The 18,931-nt window shown below is 36.9% G+C and overlaps 4 protein-coding genes across 4 annotated transcripts in view; all 4 read left to right on the top strand.

Moving 5' to 3' along the window:
- Positions 1 to 1,479: 1,479 nt before the first annotated feature.
- On the top strand, positions 1,480 to 2,357 carry LOC143021417 (uncharacterized). Its single transcript, XM_076178864.1, has 2 exons — positions 1,480 to 1,517; positions 1,639 to 2,357. The coding sequence occupies exons 1-2, from the start codon at positions 1,499 to 1,501 to the stop codon at positions 2,271 to 2,273; spliced, it is 654 nt and encodes a 217-aa protein (XP_076034979.1). The 5' UTR covers positions 1,480 to 1,498; the 3' UTR covers positions 2,274 to 2,357.
- Positions 2,358 to 9,885: 7,528 nt separating this feature from the next.
- Positions 9,886 to 10,742, top strand: LOC143021405 (uncharacterized). Its single transcript, XM_076178842.1, has 2 exons — positions 9,886 to 9,922; positions 10,044 to 10,742. The coding sequence occupies exons 1-2, from the start codon at positions 9,904 to 9,906 to the stop codon at positions 10,676 to 10,678; spliced, it is 654 nt and encodes a 217-aa protein (XP_076034957.1). The 5' UTR covers positions 9,886 to 9,903; the 3' UTR covers positions 10,679 to 10,742.
- A 2,626-nt stretch (positions 10,743 to 13,368) lies between these two features.
- On the top strand, positions 13,369 to 15,436 carry LOC143021369 (uncharacterized). Its single transcript, XM_076178803.1, has 5 exons — positions 13,369 to 13,387; positions 13,512 to 14,109; positions 14,567 to 14,579; positions 14,735 to 14,829; positions 15,292 to 15,436. The coding sequence occupies exons 1-5, from the start codon at positions 13,369 to 13,371 to the stop codon at positions 15,434 to 15,436; spliced, it is 870 nt and encodes a 289-aa protein (XP_076034918.1).
- Positions 15,437 to 18,755: 3,319 nt separating this feature from the next.
- Positions 18,756 to 18,931, top strand: part of LOC143021327 (uncharacterized) — an 878-nt gene continuing 702 nt past the window's right edge. The window contains exons 1-2 of the mRNA XM_076178735.1: positions 18,756 to 18,794; positions 18,917 to 18,931. The exon at positions 18,917 to 18,931 is cut by the window's right edge and continues 702 nt beyond it. Of these exons, the coding sequence (XP_076034850.1) occupies positions 18,776 to 18,794; positions 18,917 to 18,931 (34 nt within the window). The 5' untranslated portion in view covers positions 18,756 to 18,775. The remainder of the gene's footprint in view (positions 18,795 to 18,916) is intronic.

The raw sequence follows: 18,931 nt of genomic DNA, 5'->3' as shown, positions 1-18,931 counted from the left end.
AGCAAGAAATTTTAAGAAACATCAAATGTCCAGGCCCCGAGAAAAAATAATTCACAATTCATATATGTCCCTAATTCTATGAACACCGAAACTATTGGTGATTAATTATTCAATGAAAGGTGAAAGTGTCTTCCAGTATGATAGGAAAAATATTCAAAAACTATATTAATAATCGTAATAGCCTCATTATCATTGACCGCATTCCCTGCGGCGGTTGTCCCCCATCGTACTTCGGCGAGTCAGGTCGAGGAATTGAGGAACGCCTGAGTGAACACAAAAATGACCCTAGGACAAATGGAACGCCTAGCACCTTAAATCGTCACCTAGACAAATGACTAATGGAGCCAAATATAAATACTGGACGAGAGACTTGAGAAGATGAGAAAGACGGTGGAAGCTGCGTGCATTATAACCAGGGAAAACAACAAGGACAGAGAAGGGTTTGTCTACGTTTCAAAAGCAGCAAGTATCTTAATAATTAAATCGGTATTCAAAGGGCAGCCAGTCTAACCACTCATACCATGACGGGTACACTCTCGCTACTATTATAAAATATGTGATCAAAATGTAATGCAGCAAGTCCTCTGAAGAAGACCATGGAGGTCGCAACGTTACGGCAACAACTCTATTGCCAGACAATCTTAACTTATTTATATACATATACAATATATGTATGAATAACGACTGGGAAAGAAAATCAAACGAAGCAAAGCGCTTCCGTATATTACATCTTCAATGCAAAGTACATAGAAAAAGAGGATTGGAGTACTATATAAATGCATCCATATAAAGAATGTAGGTACACTATTTAGTCATCTGGGACGCCATACTTGCTTATACATATCCTGGAGGCCCGTAGGGAAATCATAGGCGCTTGGGGAAACCTTGGAGTCACGTTGAGACGCCTAGGTGTTACTTAGGGAAACAAAATACTTATTGCATTCATAATAATCTAGATTTTTCTTTATAGTTGAAATTATATAATTCGTATAAACCATGGTGTATATTTCATTATGGTCCTGGGTGGTGTGGACCACTCTACATTTCATTACATTCCTTATGACCATGTTATTACTGAAATTATTTGGGCGTTGGCCCAGCTTTATTCGATGATTTTGTTCTTCTACATATTTGATTATACCACTGGGATTGTTGTCATCCTTACATCTATATAGAATTTATTTCCAATTTTGTAAATACATCCTTTTTGACATTTAGTACTGCTATCAATAAGCAAGTGTGTCATTCCATTGGTGTTCTTGAAAAATACATTTACATGAAAACTTTTTGATAAATCTGAGACATTTAAACAATCTTTTTGAAAGCCTCAAGTTCAGATAATTTAGGCAACCCCACCCATGGTCGTTTCTGTGGTGGTGGTGGTAGACTCACCTTGACGAGAAGGCTCACCTTTCTAACCAACACCACGCAGTACATAAAGGCGGTTCCGTGCTTGTGACAAGCATTCGATTCTGAATCCGTCCAGCCAACACTCAATATGTATACCCTTGCAGTTAGTAAGTGATACGTACCTGTAAGCGAGTACGCAGGTTCAAAGGGAGTTTTGTATAAGAGTGAGCTATGTTTACTACGCAGGACTTATAGGAACAGATATCTGATCATTCGTATCCTTTTCAGTTTTCCTTGCTACTGTCATCTCGGCACAGCCACAATTTCCTGCTGTGAGACTTGCCGGACTTGGTTTCTTTGGTGGTGCAGGACAACAACAAACAGTTAATAAGTTCCACCAAGAATCCAACTCTCAAGGCAACCAGTTCGTGGCCAATTTCAACAGAAATAACCAGTTTGACCAATCTAGATCTGAGTTCAGTGGCAGCCAGTCGAGTTCTTTCCAGGACAGAAGCAGCCAGCTGAGTTCTTTCCAGGACAGAAGCAGCCAGCTCTCCGCTCAGGTCCGCAGCTCCGACTCCGAGTTCCCTGTCGATGGCGTTTTCGAGCCCTTCAACCTTCCCGCCGGAGCTTCCCTCCTGATGGGTCAGATCGACATTTCTTTCGCATGCGGTGATCGCCCATACGGCTTCTACGCCGACGAAGCCAACAACTGCCAGATCTTCCATGTGTGTAACCCTTACCTCTTTGATGACGGACGCGTCGAGACCCACCAGTATAGTTTCATGTGTGGCGAGGGCAGAGTCTTCGACCAGAGTGAGTTGACGTGCGTGGATCAGTTCGCTGCCATTCCCTGTGCTGAATCTTCCTTCTTCTACTCCAGAAATGAAGATTTTGGTCGTCCCGAAGAAAAGAACTTGTAGAAAGATACACCAGGCATCCCCACTGCCATGCAAGGGATTAATGACAATAGCAGAACATCTAAAATAAAATGATATAACATATAATTTTGTATTCCCACTTTATTATCCTTATTCATCTTCGAACCTACTATGAGACTTTCCTTGTTCATATCACTTAGCATATCTTGTAAGTCTCCATGTACGTATATGGGAAAAATGGAGGACAATGGTGAGTCTATTGCAGGTCCATGTTTACTATAGTTAATCTATCTATGGCTTTTTCAGCGGGGAAAACTTGAAAGGTGGTTTAGAACATATACAAATTCATTGAGGCTGCTATAGCAATAGTTTACATATGAGTTTTCAGCTAAGTTCATTGACGAAATAATATGAAAATAAACTTGTCATTAGAAAAGAAGTTATGTGCAACTGCAGAAGATAAAATATAAATGTAGAAGATTATATCAAGTGGACAGGTAGAGAAATAGAGTCTTGATGGACCACAACGACACTAGATTTTTTTCTGGTCCAGTTGGATATGATAGAGAGTTCAGAAGTCAGGTGTTTTGTAACAATCATTTTAGAAGAATTGAGTTTATTTTCGTGATGGTCAACTGAAGAGCGAAGTAGAAAATCGTAGAGAAGTGTTATCTACATAACAATGTATAGAAAAATATGTATTGTCTGCTATGCTAGATCAATTATTGATTGTAGGAAAATAGAATAAGACAGAATAGATCCCTGTAGGGTGGCACAGGCTACAGACATAAAAAAAACAACGAAGAGTTACATTAGCTTTTAAAGAACAGCCAGAAAGAAAACAAGGAATGAAGAGGCAGACAGAAAAATAGATTTCAAATGAGATTACCTTAAAAATAGCATGTTTTTTCCACTCTTTCAAATGGTTTTGATATGTCTAGTGCAGCAGCATAGTTATCATAAAATAAAAAAGACCAAAATTGAAAAGAAGCTTTAAAAGACATGCAGGAACACTCCCTTACGGATGCCATACTGGTAATCAGAATCTTGAGAGGATAGGTCTTTCATAATATTTCATTTAAAGATACATACATATATATATATATATATATATATATATATATATATATATATATATATATATATATATATATATATATATATATATATATATGAACGTTAGATTGATTTTTAGGATTATCCACCTACCTTTAGAAGAGGTTTGATATATTTATGATAGAACATAACAAGGAGCAGCAAGTTCAACGACACAGATGAAACAACTTACCTAGACAAGGAGTCGGGATTCAGATATTTTATCGACTAACGAAACGGAATAATTCATCTAGACCGTAAGCATTTTTATTTGAAGGCAAAATACATACCTATAGCATAAACACTTTACCCCTATATTAGGTAATTGAGTAAAAGACAATTGTGCAAGGTACAAGATTTCCAAAGCAAGGTTTGACAGCCAAAGCTGGTCTATCCCCACCGCTTCATCTTATGGTGTTTACCCTTTTCATTCAAGGCCAACTAGAAAATAAGAAAAAAATGAAAAAGAAAATTGGATGGTTAGTATGAAGAGGTTAGAGGGAGTGGTAGGAGGAGTAATGGCGTCAGTGTGTGTTTTAGAAAATAGATATGATTTTCAGATTGATATATAACACTACCTTAGCTACAATTAACAGGAGCCACAGATCATATAAAGAATCAGAAATACCAAGCGTTAGACATTTGTTAATTATATAAGTGTTTGGCTTTGCTAAGGATGGGTTTTGCACCATTTCGGGCAGAAGTAAATAGCTTATACATACATACATACATACATACATACATACATACATACATACATACACACACATATATGTATATATATATATATATATATATATATATATATATATATATATATACATATATATATATATGTATATGTATATATATGAATTATTTGTAATGGGACAGTATTTCCTTTTTATTTTAAAAGACTTCGATGCCAATCGTCGGGTCTTTATGTTTTTATAATTATGAGTTTTCCATACAATTTCTTTGTTATTTTTCCTAATATATATAATTTCTTCTAAATTTACCATAATTTAGATAACCATTGATAGACAATGTGGACCAATTTGATAACTGATAACCTTCTTATATCTAATGTGACTGGACAGTTATTTGGGATTTTCTTGGAACTGATCAATAATTTTAATTTCTAATGGTATTTATTTACATATATGTAGTCATCATTATCATAGATTAAAATATGTCCTGTAGACGTTTTCTTTCATGTAATTTATTGTAAACCAAAGTGAAATATATAAAATCAACACTGTGAAGAAACGGTAATATAAGTCTTATCATCGTACCTTTTTATCCACTCCATGTTAATTGTTGATCATTTAAACGTTCTTCATTTGGTATCCAGAATGATCATGGACCGAATAATATTCTGTTAAACTAAGCTGACTTTATGTATGAAATCATTCATGTGTCTATAACTTTGCTGTATTATTTTCATAGTTCAACCAAAACTACAGTAGAACCTCAGAATTTGAATAATTTTTACTGCTGCACCTTTCCAATGGCGGTGGAAGTGATTGCAGTAGGAACAGGCTTCACCTTGATGCAAATCAAAACTTTCTAATCCGCTCATTAGCAGTACATAAAAGCGGATCCATGCATCGGGTTAGTATTCGAATCTGAATCCGCTAAGTGAACGTTCAATATGAATTCTCTTGCACTTAGTGAGTTAATGTTTAATGTGTTGTTGCACTAAAGAAATGGAACGACGTCTTGGCAAAGGTGGATTGTATATATGATGTGTAGAGTGTGTAAAAGTTGATATCTAATCATTCATATAATTTTCAGTTTTGCTTGCTGCCGTCGTCTCGGCACAACAACAGTTTGCTGCTGTTAAACTTGCTCGACCCGGTTCCTTCGGTGGCGCTAGACAGCAGCAGGTAGTTGAAAGTAATCAGCAAAGATTCAACGGTCAGCACAATCTTTTCGAGGCCAGCTCTAGTACCAGCGACCAGTTCCAGTCACGTTCCGATTTCAGCGGCAGCCAATTGAGCTCTGTCCAGGACAGAAGCAGCCAGCTCTCCGCTCAGGTCCACAGCTTCGACTCCGAGTTCCCTGTCGATGGAGTCTTCGAGCCCCTCAACCTTCCCTCCGGAGCTTCCCTCCTGATGGGTCAGATCGACGTTTCCTTCTCGTGCGGTGACCGTCCATACGGCTTCTATGCCGACGAAGCCAACAACTGCCAGATCTTCCATGTGTGTAACCCTTACTTATTTGATGACGGCCGTATCGAGACCCACCAGTATAGTTTCATGTGTGGCGAGGGCAGAGTCTTCGACCAGAGTGAGCTGACCTGCGTGGATCAGTTCGCTGCCATTCCCTGTGCTGAATCTTCCTTCTTCTACTCCAGAAACGAAGATTTCGGTCGTCCTGAAGAAAAGGTCTTGTAGGGAGTATCTACAGCCATTGCTACCATGAAAACGTTTAATGATAATAGATGAACTTTTTGAATAAAACAATATAAGTAATTCAGTGTTTTCTTGCCGTTATTTTTAATACTAGACCTAGAAAAGGGGTATCTGGTGAATTTCATCTGCTATGAGAAACTAAAAGAAATGTCTACTTTTTATGCCTGCATAGAGCTCGACTGAAAAGTCAGTAATTTAGAGAAATCTAGATTGTCACCTTACAACTAAAACGGAATAAAAGATAGGAGCAGCGGAGATGAAAGTGCATAGATGTTTAAAAGGGTTGGCGAAAATGGACAGAATCAGAAATACGCAAATAAGGGAGGAACTTGGAATAACAGATATTATGAAAATCATAGAAACAATCAGAACTAGGTGGTACGGACATGTAATGAGAATGGACAAAGAGAGACTGCTAAGACAAGCACTGACATGGAAGCCTAATACAAGAAGACCAATTGGTAGACCCAGAAAGAGATGGATTGACGGTGTGGAGGAAGCGCTATAAAGAAAAGACGAAGTTCTGGGAATGATGGGTAAGAGGAAAGATATCAAAAGAGAGAGGAACAGAAAAAAATCGTTGAGACGAGGCCCTCTAGCTGACAGGCGTCGGGTGATATTCGTAATCTATTTTCAAATATGACCAATGATAAAACTATTCAACTTATACAAGACGCTATTAATATTGAAATTATCCTCTTCAGAATGTTTGATAAGCCTGCTTTTTATGATATTTCTGTTGACAATTTTATGTTGCAATTAAATTGTCAACAGAAATATTAGAGAAAGCAGTATTATTAAACATTAGTAGTGGTTTGTATAAGTTGGATAGTTTCATCTTTAGTAATATATATAAGTTTGTAAATTCCCGACAAACATCATCATTATCAATTCTATTGACGTTCTAAACTTGTATTCATATTGTTATCGTAAAACTGGTCAATAGCGTGATTTACAAATGTTTCCATAAATGATGCCCTAGAGGCAGTAAAGAAAGTGGCTGCAGATATAAATGATGATATTCTTCCAGTTCTGATTATTTAAGGGAGTGTCGCATCGCTTTACAGAGTAGATGAAATTAAACGTTCAAATATGTGTTTAATGAACTTAGGCATAATTACCTCTTACATTAGTGCATAGTTCCTCAGGTTATTATGTTCCTCCCATGTATATATAAGGCATAGTAAAGATTTAGTGAAGATATAGTGAGCTCGAGTGAAGTTCTAATTACTTAACGGAAAACACTTCCACATCATTCAGCTTAATATGAAATAAAAACTTAGATTTTTGGGAACAAAAAGTATTGAATACATTTTCTCTGAATAATTAAAAAATGCGGCAAAATTTAAGTTTCATAAAAAATCAAATTTCTTTTATTTTTACAGCAGAAAATAAAGAGCATGATGTTTTCTTTCAAATGAAACAAAAATGACAAAAGTCCATAGAGAACAACCGATGTTATTACCACAAAAAGAACAAAAACATCAACTTTACAGGACGGGGATTTAAGTTTTCGCAACCGGTTTTAGCGACCATTTGTTTGATTGTTGCCATGTATAACAAATCTCCAATTTCCTCTTCTTTGCTGATGAGGTGTGAGGTGAGGGTGAGTGGTGTGGCGTGAATGGAGGTGTAAGGTGGGCGTGGCTAGTAGATGCTTGCGGAGTGATGGGTGCAGCTGTGCTGCTTTTCTCCTCTTTCTCTTTCCTTCTTCTTTTTTCTATTTCAGGCACTCACTGGCCCTCTCTATATTCTGCCGATTCACTCTCTTGTTTCTTGTTCATTTCCCCATGATCACAGCAACAATACAGAGCGAGGAATCAAAATTGTTGCGTACGGTGAGAACGCCAGGAGCGACGTCACCTTAGTTTGATCTTTGCAAGAGTACTGGTGTCCTGTCCATTGTCTTTGTGAGGTATACTGGTGGGACGAGTTGCCAAATATATCCATAAACACAAATCTGTAGCAAAACACGAAATAGCTATAGAAATGTTGACGCTATTTCAATATACAGAATGTTTTTTATGTAATGGGGTTGCCAGAGGTTGCCAATATTTGATCTATTCTTATGCCGTTTAAAAATAGAAAAGAAACAGTTGTATAACTTTGTAAGTTTTGGATACATAATGTTCAATGACACTGAATTTAAACAGCTCAAAGGCCTCGCAATGGGGAGTCCGTTATCGACTGCTATGGCCTGTCTGTTCATGGAAGTGTTATAAACAGAAAAATATATTAACTTCATGGGAAGAGGTATCACTTGGCTCAGGTACGTGGTTGATATAATTGTGGCAATGCCAAAAGGAACCAGTGTAGAGGGTAAGGTAAAGACTTAACGCTGTGAATAGAAACATTCGATTCACAATTGAGGTAGAAAAAGAGTGAAAGTTACCTTTTTTAGACACGTTGATAAATAGAGGATTTTATTTATTTATTTATTTACTTAGTTTTTTTTTTTTTTGGTAAATACAACACACACCAATAGGGATGATTTCATCTATTTCTCAGCACACAACAGACGAATCTAAACTGGTGTTTTAATAGGTTTCTTTCTCAGAGCTTTTCGTATCAGTGGTAAAGGACTCCCAGAAGTCGAATTTATATACGTCAAGACTGATCTTAAGAAGCTGAAATACCCCGGAGGCTTCATCATCAAAGCATTGAAAAAAACAAAACAAGAAATTTTATGAAAGACCATATGTCCAGGCCCCTAGAAAAAATAAGTCACAATTCATATATGTCCCTAATTCTATAAACACCGAAACTATTGGTGATTAATTATTCAATGAAAGGTGAAAGTGTCTTCCAGTATGACAGGAAAAATATTCAAAAACTATATTAATAATCGTAATAGCCTCATTATCATTTACCGCATTCCCTGCGGCGGTTGTCCCCCATCGTACTTCGGCGAGGCAGGTCGAGGAATTGAAGAATGCCTGAGTGAACACAAAAATGATCCTAGGACATATGGAACGCCTAGCACCTTAAATCGTCACCTAGACAAATGCCTAATGGAGCCAAATATAAATACTGGACGAGAGACTTGAGAAGATGAGAAAGACTGTGGAAGCTGCGTTCATTATAACCAGGGAAAACAACAAGGACAGAGAAGGGTTTGTCTGCGTTTCAAAAGCAGCAAGTATCTTAATAATTAAATCGGTATTCAAAGGGACAACTTGGCATATCCAACCACTCATACCATGACGGGTACACTCTCGCTACTATTATAGAATATGTGATCAAAATGTAATGCAGCAAGTCCTCTGAAGAAGACCATGGAGGTCGTAACGTTACGGCAACAACTCTATTGCCAGACAATCTTAACTTATTTACATACATATATAATATATGTATGAATGACGACTGGGAAATAAAATCAAACGAAGCAAAGCGCTTCCGTATATTACATCTTCAGTGCAAAGTACATAGAAAAGGAGGATTGGAGTACTATATAAATGCATCCATATAAAGAATGTAGGTACACTATTTAGTCATCTGGGACGCCATACTTGCTTATACATATCCTGGAGGCCCGTAGGGAAATCATAGGCGCTTGGGGAAACCTTGGAGTCACGTTGAGACGCCTAGGTGTTACATAGGGAAACAAAATATTTACTGCATTCATAATGATCTAGATTTTTCTTTATAGTTGAAATTATATAATTCGTATAAACCATGGTGTATATTTCATTATGATCCTGGGTGGTGTGGACCACTCTACATTTCATTAGATTTCTTATGACCATGTTATTACTGAAATTATTTGGGCGTTGGCCCAGCTTTACCCGATGATTTTGTTCTTCTACATGTTTGAATATACCACTAGAATTGTTGTCATCCTTACATCTATATAGAATTTATTACCAATTTTGTAAATTCATCCTTTTTGACATTTAGTACTGCTATCAATAGGCAAGTGTGTTATTCCATTGGTGTTCTTGAAAAATACATTTACATTAAAACTTTTTTATAAATCTGAGACATTAAAAAAAAAAAAAAAAAAATTGAAAGCCTCAAGTTCAGATAATTTAGGCAACCCCAACCATGGTCGTTTCTGTGGTGGTGGTAGACTCACCTTGACGAGAAGGGTCACCTTTCTAACCAACCCCACGCAGTACATAAAGGCGGTTCCGTGCTTGTGACAAGCATTCGATTCTGAATCCGCCCAGCCAACACTCAATATGTATCCTCTTGCAGTTGGTAAGTGATACGTACCTGTAAGCGAGTACGCAGGTTCAAAGGGCGTTTTGTATAAGAGTGAGCTATGTTTACTACGCAGGACTTATAGGAACAGATATCTGATCATTCGTATCCTTTTCAGTTTTCCTTGCTGCTGTCATCTCGGCACAGCCACAATTTCCTGCTGTGAGACTTGCCGGACTTGGTTTCTTTGGTGGTGCAGGACAACAACAAACAGTTAATAAGTTCCACCAAGAATCCAACACTCAAGGCAACCAGTTCGTGGCCAATTTCAACAGAAATAGCCAGTTTGACCAATCTAGATCTGAGTTCAGTGGCAGCCAGTCGAGTTCTTTCCAGGACAGAAGCAGCCAGCTGAGTTCTTTCCAGGACAGAAGCAGCCAGCTCTCCGCTCAGGTCCGCAGCTCCGACTCCGAGTTCCCTGTCGATGGAGTCTTCGAGCCCTTCAACCTTCCCGCCGGAGCTTCCCTCCTGATGGGTCAGATCGACATTTCTTTCGCATGCGGTGACCGCCCATACGGCTTCTACGCCGACGAAGCCAACAACTGCCAGATCTTCCATGTGTGTAACCCTTACCTCTTTGATGACGGACGCGTCGAGACCCACCAGTATAGTTTCATGTGTGGCGAGGGCAGAGTCTTCGACCAGAGTGAGTTGACCTGCGTGGATCAGTTCGCTGCCATTCCCTGTGCTAAATCTTCCTTCTTCTACTCCAGAAATGAAGATTTTGGTCGTCCCGAAGAAAAGAACTTGTAGAAAGATACACCAGGCATCCCCACTGCCATGCAAGGGATTAATGACAATAGCAGAACATCTAAAATAAAATGATATAACACATAATTTTGTATTCCCACTTTATTATCCTTATTCATCTTCGAACCTACTTTGAGACTTTCCTTTTTCATATCACTTAGCATATCTTGCAAGTCTCCATGTACGTATATGGAAAAAATGGATGACTATGGTGAGTCTATTGCAGGTCCGTGTTTAGTATAGTTAATCTATCTATGGCTTTTTCAGCGGGGATAACTTGAAAGGTGGTTTAGAATATATTTAAATTCATTAAGGCTGCTATAGCAATAGTTTAGGTATGAGTTTTCAGCTAAGTTCATTGACGAAATAATAAGAAAAAAAAAAAACTTGTTACAAGAAAAGAAGTTATGTGCAACTGCAGAAGATAAAATATAAATGTAGAAGATTATATCAAGTGGACAGGTAGAGAAATAGAGTCTTGATGGACCACAACGACACTAGATTTTTTTCTGGTCCAGTTGGATATGATAGAGTTTTCAGAAGTCAGGTGTTTTGTAACAATCATTTTAGAAGAATTGAGTTTATTTTCGTGATGGTCAACTGAAGATCGAAGTAGAAAATCGTAGAGAAGTGTTATATATATAACAATGTATAGAAAAATATGTATTGTCTGCTATGCTAGATCAATTATTGATTGTAGGAAAATAGAATAAGTCAGAATAGATCGCTGGAGGGTGGTACAGGCTACAGACATAAAAAACAACGAAGAGTTACATTAGCATTTAAAGAACAGCCAGAAAAAACAGGGAATGAGGAGGCAGACAGAAAAATATATTTCAAATGAGACTACCTTTCCATTCTTTCAAATGGTTTTGATGTGTCTAGTGCAGCAGCATAGTTATCATAAAAAAAGACCAAAATTGAGAAGAAGCTTTAAAAGACCTGCAGGAACATTCCCTTACGGATGCCATACTGGTAATCAGAATCTTGAGAGGATAGGTCTTTCATAATATTTCATTTTTAGACACATAGATACAGACATATATATATATATATACATATATATACAATTATATATATACATATATACATATATATATATATATATATATGTATATATATATATATATATATATATATATATTTATATATGTATATATATAAGAACGTTAGATTTATTTTTAGGAGTATCCACCTTCCTTTAGAAGAGGTTTGATATATTTATAATAGAACATAAGAAGGAGCAGCAAGTTCAGCGACACAGATGAAACAACTTACCTAGACAAGGAGTCGGGATTCAGACATTTTATCGACCAACGAAACGGAATAATTTATCTAGACCGTAAGCATTTTCATTTGAAGGCAAAATACATACCTATAGCAGAAAAACTGTACCCCTATGTTAGGTAGTTGAGTAAAAGACAATAGTGCGAGGCACAAGATTTCCAAAGCAAGGTTTGACAGCCAAAGCTGGTCTATCCCCACCGCTTCATCTTATGGTGTTTATCCTTTTCATTCAAGGCCAACTAGAAAATAAGAAAAAATGAAGAAAGAAAATTGGATGGTTAGTATGAAGAGGTTAGAGGAAGTGGTAGGAGGGGTAATGGCGTCAGAACTATAATTTTTTCCAGTGTGTGTGTTTTAGAAAATAGATTATTTTCAGATTAATATATAACACTACCTTAGCTACAATTAACGAAAGCCACAAATCATATAAAGAATCAGAAGAACCAAGCGTTAGACATTTTTTAATTATATAAGTGTTTGGCTTTGCTAAGGATGGGTTTTGCACCATTTCGGGCAGAAGTAAATAGCTTATACATACATACAGACATACATACACACACATATGTGTATATATATATATATATATATATATATATATATATATATATATAAATATATATATATATATATATATATCAATAATTTGTAATGGGACAGTATTTCCTTTTTATTTTAAAAGACTTCGATGCCAATCGTCGGGTCTTTATGTTTTTATAATTATGAGTTTTCCATACAATTTCTTTGTTATTTTTCCTAATATATATAGTTTCTTCAAAATTTACCATAATTTGATAGACAATGTGGACCAATTTGATAACTGATAACCTTCTTATATCTAATGTAACTGGACAGTTATTTGGGATTTTCTTGTTACTGATCAACAATTTTAATTTTGATGGTATATATTTACATATATGTAGTCATCTTTATCATGGATTGAAATATGTCCTGTAGACGTTTTCTTTCATGTAATTTATTGTAAACCAAAGTGAAATATATAAAATCAACACTCTGAAGAAACGGTAGTATAAGTCTTATCATCGTACCTTTTTATCCACTCCATGTTAATTGTTGATCATTTAAACGTTCTTCATTTGGTATCCAGAATGATCATGGACCGAATAATATTCTGTTAAACTGAGCTGACTTTATGTATAAAATTATTCATGTTTCTATAACTTTGCTGTATTATTTTCATAGTGCAACCAAAACTACAGTAGAAACTCAGAATTTGAATAATTTTTACTGCTGCACCTTTCCAATGGCGGTGGAAGTGATTGCAGTAGGAACAGGCTTCACCTTGATACAAAGCCAAAACTTTCTAATCCGCTCATTAGCAGCACATAAAAGCGGATCCATGCATCGGGTTAGCATTCGAATCTGAATCCGCTAAGTGAAAGTTCAATATGAATTCTCTTGCACTTAGTAAGTTAATGTTCAATGTGTTGTTGCACTAAAGAAATGGAACGGCGTCTTGGCAAAGGTAGATTGTATATATGATGTGTAGAGTGTGTAAGAGTTGATATCTAATCATTCATATAATTTTCAGTTTTGCTTGCTGCCGTCGTCTCGGCACAACAACAGTTTGCTGCTGTTAAACTTGCTCGACCCGGTTCCTTCGGTGGCGCTAGACAGGAGCAGGTAGTTGAAAGTAATCAGCAAAGATTCAACGGTCAGCACAATCTTTTCGAGGCCAGTTCTAGTAACAGCGGCCAGTTCCAGTCACGTTCCGATTTCAGCGGCAGCCAATTGAGCTCTGTCCAGGACAGAAGCAGCCAGTTTTCCGCTCAGGTCCGCAGCTTCGACTCCGAGTTCCCTGTCGATGGAGTCTTCGAGCCCTTCAACCTTCCCTCCGGAGCTTCCCTCCTGATGGGTCAGATCGACGTTTCCTTCTCATGCGGTGACCGTCCATACGGTTTCTACGCCGACGAAGCCAACAACTGCCAGATCTTCCATGTGTGTAACCCTTACTTATTTGATGACGGCCGTATCGAGACCCACCAGTATAGTTTCATGTGTGGCGAGGGCAGAGTCTTCGACCAGAGTAAGCTGACCTGCGTGGACCAGTTTGCTGCCATCCCCTGTGCTGAATCTTCCTTCTTCCACTCCAGAAACGAAGAGTTTGGTCGTCCTGAAGAAAAGGTCTTGTAGGGAGTATCTACAGTCATCGCTACCATGCAAGCGTTTAATGATAATAGCGGAACTTTTTTAATAAAACGACATAAATTATTCTCTGTTTTCTTGGCGTTACGTTTAATATTAGGCATAGAAACGGCTTTACCTTCATAGAAATTGACTGAGAAATCAGTAGTATAGAGAAATCTAACTAATAACAATCTTGAGTGCATGAGATTAGGTATGATATGAAATCTATTATATAAAAAAGTCACAACTCAAGTATAATTCTAGAAACGTCACTAGAATTTATAATAATGATGTACGGTGGGTATTCGTAACCTATTTATATATATGACCACCGATGAAACTATTCAGCTTATACAAGTCACTATTAATGTTGACATTATTCCCTTCAGAATGTTTGATAAGATTACTTTTTATGATATTTCTGTTGAAACTTTTATGTTGTAACTCAATTGTCAATAGAAATATTAGAGAAGTAAGTATTTCTAAAAATTAGTAGTGCCTTGTATAATTTGGATAGTTTTATCTTTGGTAATATATGTAAACAGTTTGTAAATTTCCGCGAAACATCATTATTATCAATTCTATTGATGTTTTAAACTTATATTAATTTTGTTATTTAAAAACTAGCTAACAGCGTTATTCACAAATTATTTCAAAAATGATGCCCTGGAGGCAGTAAAGAAAGTGACTGCAGATATAGATGATATCCTTCGAGTTCCAAAGTCTGATTATTTATAGTTTATCTCCATTTGTAAAATTTGGGATACTTTATGTTCAACGACAATGAACAGCTCAAAGGTCTTACAATGGGGAGTCCGTTATCGGCTGTTACGGCTTGTCTGTTCATGGAAGTGTTAGAAACGGACAAATATATTAACATCATGGGAAGAGGTACCACTTGGCTCAGGTACGTGGATGATATAATTGTGGTAATGCCAAATGGAACCAATGTAGTGGATAAGGTAAATAAAACCTCAACGCTGAGAACAAGGACATTCAATTCATAGTTGAGCTGAAAAAAGAGTGTAAATTACCCTTTTCTTAAACAAATTGATACATAGAGTATTTGAAAAAATAAAATTTTCAGTATACAAGACACCTACCAATAGAGATGATTTCATTCACTATTTCTGAGCACATAGCAGACGAATCAAAACTGGTGTCCTAATATTTTTCTTTCTCAGAGTTGTTCGTATCAGCAGCAAAGGACTCCTACAAGACGAACTGACATACATTAAGAATAATTTTAAGAAGCTGAAATACCCCGGAGGCTTGATCACCAAAACAATGAAGAAAGCCAAGAAAATCTACGAAAGATCAAATGTCTAGCCCCCGAGGAAAGATAAGTCACAATTCACATATGTCCCTAATTCTATGAACACCGGAGCTATTGATAATTAATTATTTAATGAAAGGTGGAATAAATGTACCTAAAGCGTCTTCTAGTATGATAGGAAAAATAATTAAGAACCATGTTAATAATGGTAATAGCCTCAGTGTCAATTACCGCATTCTCTACGGCGGCTGTCCCCAATCATTCTTCTGCAAGTCAGGTCGAGGAATTGAGGAACGCCTGAGTGAACACAAAACTTACCTTAGGACATAAAGAACACCTAACACCTTAAATCGTCACCTAGACAAATGCCTAATGGAGGCAAGTAGAAATACTGGACGAGGGACTTGAGAAGATAAGAAAAACGGTAGAAGCTGCGGGTATTATAACCAGAGAAAGCAACAAGGACAGAGAAGGGTTTGTCTGCGTTTCAAAAGCAGCAAGTATCTTAATAATTAAATCGGTATTCAAAGGGAGACCCTGACATATCCAACCACTCATGTCATGATGGGAACATTCTAGCTACTATTATAAAATATGTGATCTGAATGTAATGCAGCAAGCCCTCTGAAGAAGACCATGGAGGTCATAATGCTACGGCAACAAATCTATTTTAAAACAATCTTCGTTTATAATTACCCACCTAATCCTCTCTCCCATATATTCATATGTACATACAAAAATACATACATACATATATATGTGTACACACACATACCCACACATATACACACACTGACATCAGCCTTTTTAGACAACTCCGGAACAAATTCACAAGGGAAATCAAAAGAGCCAAGAAAATGTACTCTCCCAATGAGATCAACCACTTACAGTAGAACAGCAGCTTGTGGTTTAACAGGGTTAAAAGCTTGTGTGGTATGAGGCAGGCATCTGACATCCCCCTCCTATCACAATTTTCACCTGACCGTGCGGCTGAGCAAATAAATGGCCACTTTGCATTCATTTGTCAAACGCTGCCCGGGATTGACCTCTCTCTCCTCCCAGCTTTCCTCCCCTTCCCTCCCCCCAACAGTTAATGTCTTTAGGTTGCCAAAAAGCTCGCCAGCATCAAGGCAAAACTGTCCTCTACACCCGTAGACTTACCCAAACTTTATCGTGAATTTGCTCGCGAACTTGCCATCCCGATCTGTTCAATAATCAATGCCTCACTTAAGCAGAACAAATGTCCCACGGATTGGAAGACAGACTTCATCACTCCCACCCCCAAATCTTTCAATCCCCAATCATTTAGTGATTTCAGAATCATTACTATCACTCCCATTCCTAGTCTTATTTGTGAGGATTTTGTCTTCGAGTGGGCATACTCCAAAATCAGTAAATTCGTTGCAACAAAGAAACACGATATATCACAGTCCCAAATTCCAACATCAGTTCAACTCTAGACAAAGTACTCTTAAAAGCACGTATTAAGATAGCTAGAACATCAGGTAGCAAAGTGGGACATTTGGTTACGCGTAATTATAATAACCATACCAATGAAAACAGTATTGTATACAAAATACCTTGTAACAATTGCCCATCTTCATATTTTGGGAAACAGATCGTGAATTAGGAAAGAGGTTATACGAACACAAAAATTATGTAAGTGGGCATACTCCAAAAATCAGCAAATTCGTTACAACAAAGAAACACGATATATCACAGTCCCAAATTCCAACATTAATTCAACTCTAAACAAAGTCCTCTTAAAAGCATGTATTAAGATAGCTAGAACATCAGGTAGCAAAGTGGGACATTTGGCTACGCGTAATTATAATAACCATACCAATGAAAATAGTATTGTACACAAAATACCTTGTAAAAATTTTCCATCTTTATATTTTGAGGAAACAGGTCGTGAGTTAGGAAAAAGGTTATACGAACACAAAAATGATGTAAGAGCCCACAGGCTTTCTAATTCTATAGTAAGACACACAGATACACATGACCACCTTCCGGACTGGGAAAATACAATTATAATAAATAAAGGTTCAACGAAGAAATTAAGGAAAACAATAGAAACAGCCTATATTAATGCTAATAATAGCATCAACCATATAGATGCTTTTATATACTTGGTAAGAGCTACAAGTTTATTGGCAGTTGAAGAAAACAAACGGACAAATGTTTCGCACACGACGACCTTTCCTAGGCACCCTGTGAGATGACATGCCTGTGTATAAAATGTCTATGTTGTACTTTATTGTTAAGCTTTGTGATCAAGACACTAAGGGTCGAAACGTTAAGGCAGTAAAATTCTTCCATTATTCCTCGTATACTTCCTCCACCTTCAGTTGCATTTGTCATAGTTTAAATCAACACACATACACACACACACACACACACACACACACACACACACACACACACACACACACACACACACACACACATATATATATATATATATATATATATATATATATATATGTATATATATATACATATATATAAATGTATATATATATATATATATATATATATGTATATGTATATATATATATATATATATATATATATATATACAAACGAAGGAAACTACAAAGAAAAGGAGGATTGGAACACTATATAAATGCGTCCGTAGAAGGAATGTAGAGACCCTACTTAGTCATCTGCGAGACCATAGTATCTTACAGACATCCTGGAGTCACGTAGGGACGCTATAGTCGCTTGGGGAAATCTTGGAGTCAAGTTGAGACCATTGGGTGTCACATAGGGACACATAGTTATTATATTCATAATAATCTAGATTTTTCGTTATACTTGAAGTTACATAATTCATATAAACCATGGTGTATATTTCGTTATGATCCCGGGTAATGTGGATCAACCTACATTTTATTAGATTTCTTATGACCATGTTATTACTGAAATAGTTTGGGCGTTGGCCCAGTTTTACCGGATGATTTTATTCTTCTACATTTTTTATTATATCACTGGAATTGTTATCATCCTTACATCTGTTTTATGTTGTTCAATTCTCATATCTAAAGATTTGGAACTTTGGCCTATATAGAATTTATTACCGATATTGTAAATATTTCCTTTTTGATATTTAATACTGTTATCAATAAGCAAATGTGCCATTGCACTTGTGTTCTTGAAAAACACATTTACATTAAACCTTCATAGTACATCTGGGACATCTAACCAATTTTCTTGTAATTCCCGGGTTAAGATAATCTAGGTAATTCCACCCATGGTGGTACCGTTGGCGGTGGTAGACTCACCTTGACGAGAAGGCTCACCTTTCCAACCAACACACGCAGTACATAAAGGCGGTTCCGTGCTTTGAGCAAGCATTCGATTCTGAATCTGCCCAGCCAATACTCAATATGTATCCTCTTGCAGTTGGTAAGTGACACGTACCTATAAGTGAGCACAAAGGTGTTAAAGGCCGTTTTGTGTAAGAGTGACTTGTGTTTACTATGTAGGACTTATAGGAACAGATATGTGATAGTTTGTATCCTTTTCAGTTTTCCTTGCTGTTG

This window comes from Oratosquilla oratoria, chromosome 42, assembly GCF_046742065.1.
Source record: "Oratosquilla oratoria isolate Oo_2021 chromosome 42, ASM4674206v1, whole genome shotgun sequence".
Classification (NCBI taxonomy): domain Eukaryota; kingdom Metazoa; phylum Arthropoda; class Malacostraca; order Stomatopoda; family Squillidae; genus Oratosquilla; species Oratosquilla oratoria.
Note: the sequence above shows the minus strand (reverse complement) of the source record. Positions and strands in the feature narration are given on the sequence as shown.